General features: G+C 45.5%; 1 protein-coding gene across 1 annotated transcript; it reads right to left on the minus strand.

Moving 5' to 3' along the window:
* Positions 1 to 669: 669 nt before the first annotated feature.
* On the minus strand, positions 670 to 3,577 carry cldn11a (claudin 11a). Its single transcript, XM_068338888.1, has 3 exons — positions 3,263 to 3,577; positions 3,026 to 3,187; positions 670 to 1,715 (listed from the first exon to the last, which is right to left on the minus strand). Exons 1-3 carry the CDS (start codon positions 3,486 to 3,488, stop codon positions 1,444 to 1,446), a joined length of 660 nt encoding a protein of 219 aa, XP_068194989.1. The 5' UTR covers positions 3,489 to 3,577; the 3' UTR covers positions 670 to 1,443.
* Between the last annotated feature and the right edge of the window lie 4,272 nt (positions 3,578 to 7,849).

Below are 7,849 nucleotides of genomic sequence, written 5' to 3' on the forward strand. Positions count from 1 at the left end.
TAGATTGTTCCCACATACTGTATGGAGGTGCATCAGGGTCTCATGCACTGAACCGATGACATCACAACAACCTGATGACATCACTGTGGTTTCAACTCATCTGCTCTCGACAGCAGATCCTGTTAAACCAGATTCTGTTCAGATTTTTTACCACTAGAAATACTCTCCTCTGATTGGCTCGGATCGAGCTACATCTCATCTCCTCAGTGACATCACAAACCACCTGTGATGATGTCACAGCTGACATCCTGGCTTCTTCTTCTACTGTCCTCCAGTCTCTGGGGAAGTGAAGAAACTCACAGTGTTTTTATTGGTCAGACGTCTGTGATGTCACCAGCAAAGTGAGTATTTTATGGTATTTCTACGTAAACAGAGTGAAGCTTTTTTTACAGGTTAAGAATTTTATTTTATTTTTTACCAGTTTGAATTTTTAAGAATTTGTTTTTTTTAAATAAACATATGTTTGGATCCTAATGATTTATTCTTAGAATTATATATTAGTGATGATCTAATATTTGTATTTTGGTATTATTTTACTCTTTCTTTTTATGTTGTTTGACCTTTTTTTTAATTTAATTTCTTTTTGTTTTGACTGAACCTGATCATTTGAGATTTTTTGGGGGTTGTTATTTGTCTTGAGTTGGGGGGGTTCAGAGAGGGGAGGACACATTTTTGAGGCACATTTACTTTTTTATTATAGAAAAATCAAACATCAATAAATAACCACTATAATAAAAGCTAATACTGTGTGTTCAGAGCAAACATCGAACATTCAAGTCGTCCCACTGACTGTTAGCTGCAGCGCTACGCTAATGAGCTCCAAAGGGCCTGGATCAAATGTGTGTGTGTGTGTGTTTGTGTGTGCGTGTGTGCGTGTGTGCGTGCGTGCGTGCGTGCGTGCATGCGTGCATGCGTGCGTGCGTGTGTGTGTGTGTGTGTGAGAGCAAGATTCTCCTTTCACACATGAATAATATGTTTCTCCATCAGATATTTAAGTCGACCTGTGAAATCAGGTTTTGGGGTCACATGATTTCTCCACATGGATTATCGACAAATGGAATTTTGAGATTATAAAGTTTTACTTTTAAAATACAAGAAAATCACAGCGAGTCAAAGAATCTCAAAAAAGCTGAATTTTAAGAAGGGCTGTAAACATTAAAAAAAAAAAAAAAAAAGGCCTCAATGTTAATTCCGACATTAAATTCTCAAAAAAATAAATCATTAAATTCATTTCATATATTTCTGCTTTGAAAACAACACATGATGATAATATGATTACACAACAGGATGATAATAGATCAATATTCCATCAGCTGATCGGAGTCCTGGCCGACAGGAGGAGGAGGAGCCAAAAACAATCCATCAATAAGAATCGGACTGGGAGGGGGCGTGTCCTTGCAAGTGTGTGCTCTATATACAAACATCCAATCAGAACCAGCCATCTCAGACGTGGGCGCTCTTGGCGTGATTGGTGGAAGCGGCGGCCGGCGGGTTGGCCCCTCCCTGTTTGGAGTAGTAGAAACGGTTGTTTTCCTGGTAGGAGTGGGAGGAGGAAGAGGAGGAGTCAGAGGAGCAGCAGGTGAGGATGGCCCCGCCCAGCAGGCAGAAGATGGTGCCCACCCATCCGACGTAGAGCGAGAAGCCGAACGACATGAGGCCGTGTTCTTGATGGGCGCCGATGGGAAACCAGACGGTGGAGACCAGAGCGCACAACCCTGAGGAGGAAGGAGAACCAATGGTGACGCAGTCGCTCAGGTAGCGGGATGCTAACACATGCTAATCGATTAGCAATCGATCACCAATGAGGAAACCATCACAGCAGAGTTTTCAATGTATGGATATTTACGCGGTAAACATCAGAAAACAACACGCACATCGGAACGCCACAAACTAGGGTTCACAATCGGTTGCCATGGTAACCTTTAAATTTACATGCATCCATAAAAGTGTTTTAAATTGTTGTTTTTTTTATACCCTGTAAATCTAGATATATAAAACATTTGTTTTATGGGATCTAACGGGTTCTTTCAGAAGCAGATGGAACAAGTTTATTTGATTCCACTCAGGAAACAGGAAGCCAGAGGGGCCCAGATGGGCGCCCTGGGGGGACACCTCCACCAAGACCCGACATTCAACTTCCACCTCAGGGAATTATAATTATAAAAATAAAACTTAAAATTTATGCAAAATTTACTCTACTGTGTAAATTGTCACGGAAATAAAAAGAGATAATATGTCATTTATTATATATTTAATGACATCAAAAAGCTAATATTCTATGCAAACACAGGTTTTAAAAGCTAACGTTCAGTTATTTAACGATTGGAATATTACTTTTTCAACATATTTCAGAATTGGTTAAAATGAAAAAACAACAGTCATAAAGTTTAATTTCATAGATTTGTTCCAGAAAACATAGGAAGTAATAATAATAATAATAATAATAATAATAATAAAAAGTTCCATAAAGAGGTTTAGATAAACACACAGCTGGACTAAAGCCAGCTCAGCCAATTAAACGAGTGCGTTCAGAACACAAAAGATTCTTGTCGATAAAAGTAGAAAGTCAAAGGTTGGGGACGTCAAACTGTTGTACGTTGGTTCTAATTTAAGACCTGAATGGTTGAAGAACTCAGCAGGAGGTTCCATGAGGTCCGGGACAAAGGCTGGGTGTGGACGGAGTAGGTGGCGAAGAGGAATGTGATGGGGTCCAGGGGGAGGGTTTGTGGAGCAGGAACATATGAGGGTGTGTTAATCCACATCCTGGGGTCACAGCGGAGGTCAATGTAATCCGGGTCCAGGAATAAACGAGAGAATAAAGCAGGCGACTGGCTGATGATGTCATCAGCACACCTGGCCGTGGGCGAACAATTTACCGCCCCTCCCCCGGTGTGTTCACTTTTTAAAATTCTTTTGTCATAAAGCGAATGGGAGATTCTGATTGGTTAATTTAAATTAGTATTAAAAACAAATCACATTTGGTTAACTCTTTAGCTCCCAATGCCGTTGTTGCCGTTTCTCTTACCCACTATGAGCATCAGCACCCCTCCCAGGACGGTGCGCCGGTTTTTGGAGCTCTGGGGCTCGCTGAGGCTGATGCAGGGCATGGACATGAGGAGCATCCCCACCGCCGGGAGCCCCAGGATGGACCCCGTGATCATCAGGGCGCGGGTGGTCTGGATGTAGGCTGCACACAGGAAACAGGTTCAACAAAGAGGTTGAGATCAACAACATGGAGTGGAGGTTGGAGGTCTAGATCTACCTGGCAGATCCAGGATCTGAGTTAGGGACACGCAGTGGTAGAGTCCCGTGGAGATGACGCAGTCCGCCCAGGGCCCCTTGGCCCCCAGTTCGTCCATCTTCTTGCAGGTGTTCAGGCCATATTTACACATATTCACCCAATCGTTGGTGGATATGGCGATCATGACGCACAGCCAGCCCAGGCAACTTAGCAGGAAGCCGCTCAGCTGGAGACAGGAGTTCGCCATGGCGACAGGAGTGAGTTCAGAAGCAAAGGAAAACAGTTAATCCAGTGTTGAGGACCCCACAGTCCAGTCGTCCCATCAGCTGGGCCGCCAAACACCGAAACAGATGCAGGGCTCACATCTGCTCCGGTTTTATAGGCCGAAAAGAAAGGAAAAAAAACTAAGAGCCAATCAGATGATAGGATGGATGGAAAACAGCACACCCATCTTCTGCTGCCCCTTCTGCGACACCCCCATGATGAACTGATGGAGGTTGATGACAGGGAAGAGAAGCTCTGCTGCCATCTAGTGGCAGAAAATACTTTAATGGTCAATCAGAAGTCCATCAGAACGATTCAAACATTTTATTATTGACTATCTGATAAATAACAGATTATTCTAATAATCCTAATCTATGGTGAAGGTAAAATTATCTCCACAGGACCAAAATGAAGTCTGTTGTTTTTTGTTTGTTTTTTTACAATAATCAGTGGTTTGTTACCATGGGGACAATGATCTGAAGGCAACAACAACCATTACTGTCCAGTCACATGACGTCAGTCTCATGATGTCAGAGTGAAGGAAATGATAGAATAAGGATTCTTCAACCTGCAGCCGATTCCTTAATCTGACACCAGAGGGCGACGTAACACCTCTAGTGAGGGCTGGTGAAGATGGAAGGTGTTCCCCTCATCTGGTCCTCCATCACTCCCATCAGTCCCATCACTCCAGTGACAGACAGATGGAGGTGCTTCACATGAATCTGGTATGTTTCACCATGTGAGCCTGGACTGTTTCACTGTGTGAACCTGGACTGTTGCACCATGTGAACCTTGACTCTATGGACCCTTCACCAACGTCAGATCCTACCATGTCGGATTTTCAAATCAATGATAAAGTTGAGCTGCTAATGTAGCCGCTGAGCTGCTGTGCATTGTGCGTAAATGTCACAGACGGCAGAGACATACCTCTGGTTTCTGCTGTGATGTCATCAATATTTTCCTCCTTCACGATGGATTATTTGCTCACCTGGACCTACAGACTCTACCCCTCATAGCTCCGCCCCTACTCCTCTGCTGGTTTCAGGTGCGAAAGCATCCCTGACCCTGAGGCGACCCCAGAAAGGACACCTGGAGTTCCTGACTTCCTTTTAAAAGGCGATGCTGCAGTTCAGACACTCGGGGTGATGAGACGGCTTCCAGGAGCTCATCAGCTGCTCTGAGCCGTGAGTTATGAGCCAACAGTGAATCCACAGTGTTTGTTTTCCACAACTGAGGCGCCAAATCAAAACAGGAAGCAGAAATCAGGCCGTCTCCAGGTGTGGCGAGGGGCGTCGTCTGTCTCCGATGTCGACCCAGCACTCATATGCAACGCTGCTTGTGTGACATACGGCTCTGGGATGCTGCAGCGGAGCGCGATGGAGGCGGCGGCGGTGGTGGGAATGGGGATTGGGGGGTGGGGGTGGGGGTGGGGGGCTTTTAATATAGGATGATGGAGACTCCAGTTCCACTGGAGGGCCCAAAGCCAGAATCAGAATGAATGAAGCTCAGTGTACCATCACGGGAGATGGGACGTCTCCGCCATGAAAACACACAGGTGCTGCTGCTCAGCGGTGATGGATGAGACGCATCATCAGGATTTCCTTTGACAGGATGCGGCGGCATCCGCAGAGCTGACTCAGCACTTTGTGGGCCCCGGTGAAACCTCCAAGAAAAACATCGTCGAAGAACGATTACAACTATAGTCTGTCGACGTGAGGAAGAAACAAACAACTCATCAATAATAATACAATGTGAATCCTGATGTGTAGACCTCTATGTGTGTGTGTGTGGGGGGGGGGTGTCAGGGTGTGACACCGCCCCCTACAGGCAGCTGAGATAGGGCAGGTTCAGAGTCACAAATGGATTTATGTACCTGTGCAGGTAAGACGTTCTGTCTAGATCCAGGATCTGGTTCATTTTCATGACTCAAAACTTGCATATGATGTAGGCGGGGCTACATGGTCAGCCAATCAGGTGGAAGCACATTTATCCTGTTTCTCGGTTATCGTAATTAATTAACTCGCCTAGAAGCTCAATTAGTTTTTTATCTTCAGGTCAGTCTGTTCTCACATTTATGTTTCTCAAAGTGCAGTTTAAACGGAATATGTTCAAAAGAAGGCGTCATGTGATCGCTGCAAGGGGTCTGATTGGAGGAGCCTCTAGTCTGGAAGCATGTGGTGGAAAAAGTCATTAGGATTAAGGAGCCAATGGGACGCTAATCAACTGATCTAGAGGGACCGACGGGGGCCAGCTCGCCTGTTACAGCTGGAGCTACACCAATCAGACAGGACACACACACACACACGCACGCGCACACACACACACACACACACACACACACACGCATGCACACACACACACATACACATACACACCAGAGGGAAGGTGTACTGGATGCCATGGTTGGCTGACTGGCAAGGTCACGCTGATTCTAGATGCCAGGAATCAGTGAGCCAACAGACAGACAGACAGAACACACACACACACACACACACACACACACACACACACACACACACACACACACACACACACACACACACACACACACACACACACACACACACACTGATTAAAATGGGCTTATTTAAGCGTGCAGCCAGTCAGTGAGCAGATAGGGGATAAATACATTTAAATGCATTGAAGGGGGGGGGGGGGGGTTGAAATGGGGGGGGTTGAGGTGGGGGGGTGAGAAGTTTTAAGGCTGGAAGCAGAATAACAGCGGAGGATAAGAAGGAAGCTGCTTAAATACATCTTAAATAATTCAACATAAACAGCGACATGCATTTACTCTGAAATATTCACCGGTCCAAACGGCAGCAACAGGAGCTACATTAGCGGTTAGCATCTAGCCATGTGACAATAATACTCAACACCAACATGGACACAACTTCATCTACTCAGATTATGTCTGGATTACGTCTACTGCTCAGATTATATACGGCACAGGTTACATCTGGTAGTTAGATTACGTCAAATACTCAGATTATGTCTGGTACTCAGATTACATCTGGTACTCAGATTACATCTATTGCTACTGAACAGATGTGTATTTCTGTGATGTCATCTGGTACTCAGATTACATTTTGCATTCAGATTACGTCTGTTACTGAGATTGCGTTTACGCCTGGTACTCAGATTATGTCTGGTAATGAAACTGAGATTACATCTGGTAGTCAGATTACATCTGGTACTCAGATTACATCTACTGCTACCATATGGATGTGTATTTCTGTTTTACATTTTGCATTCATATTACGTCTGGTACTCAGATTACATGTGGTACTCAGATTACCTCCAGGACTCAGATTACATTTGGCACTCAGATTACACCCGGTGTACATCTCAGTGACGTCATGCGGGCGCCGCACGCGGCCAGACTTCGGCGCTGCAGATTCTGTCATCAGGATGATGAAGAGTCGGAGCTGTGACTCGTCTCCCTCGCTGTCTCTGACTCGCTGCCCAGCTCGCCCATCTCCTGGATTAGATAATGCACGGCCATCATGTTAAGAGCTATAGATTATTCTACTGCTGGTGACAACGAGGGGGGGGGCGGCGGCCATAAAGACCAAAATGATGAGGAGGCTAATTGGAAAACGTAGAGAGAAAGAGATGAATGTTCAGGCCTAATGGAGGAGCGGAGAACCTTCACTTCATCACCTCCTCATCCTCTCACCTGAGCTACCTGAGGAACGGAGAACCGCTGCTTCATCACCTCCTCATCCTCGTTCCTCTCCTCCTGTTTCTCTCCTCTCGTTCTCCTTCTTGTCCTTCTCCTCCTTTTGGTCTCCTCTCAGACCAGCTCTTCTTCGGTTACCATGGCGACTGGTGATGCATTGACTGGAGTGTCCAACAGTGTGTTCAGATTAACTGATGCTAATGGCTAACGCAGTTAGCGGTGAGTGATGACCGCTACCCTGCAGACTCACGACACAAATCAAGTTGAGACTGGACTCAGCGACAAGCTGTCGGTTCTGCCTGTTTGTAACGGAGCCTGATTGGAGGAGGAGGACCAGGTGTGCGGTGACAGGTGCAGCCAATCAGAAGAGAAGGAGTCCAGACAGGAGGTGTGGCCTGAGTTCACAGGTTGTTGTCCTCTAGTGGGTTCAGCAAGCTGATAAACAACGGGAACGGGACAGCATCAACAAGCAAACAGCAGGAACCAGAGATGGAATCATTTATCGTTTAATAATCCTTTATGTTTTCGCTTTCCTGCTAAATCCAGACGAGAGACGTAGGAAATAAATAAACTCCCCCAGGAAGCCCAGAAACCATTTAAACCCGAGGCAAGATTTGATTTACACTCACATTTCAATAGAAACGATAAAAGTCACCTTAAGTACA

The sequence above is a fragment of the Antennarius striatus genome, chromosome 17, assembly GCF_040054535.1.
Source record: "Antennarius striatus isolate MH-2024 chromosome 17, ASM4005453v1, whole genome shotgun sequence".
NCBI classification, from domain to species: Eukaryota; Metazoa; Chordata; class Actinopteri; order Lophiiformes; family Antennariidae; genus Antennarius; species Antennarius striatus.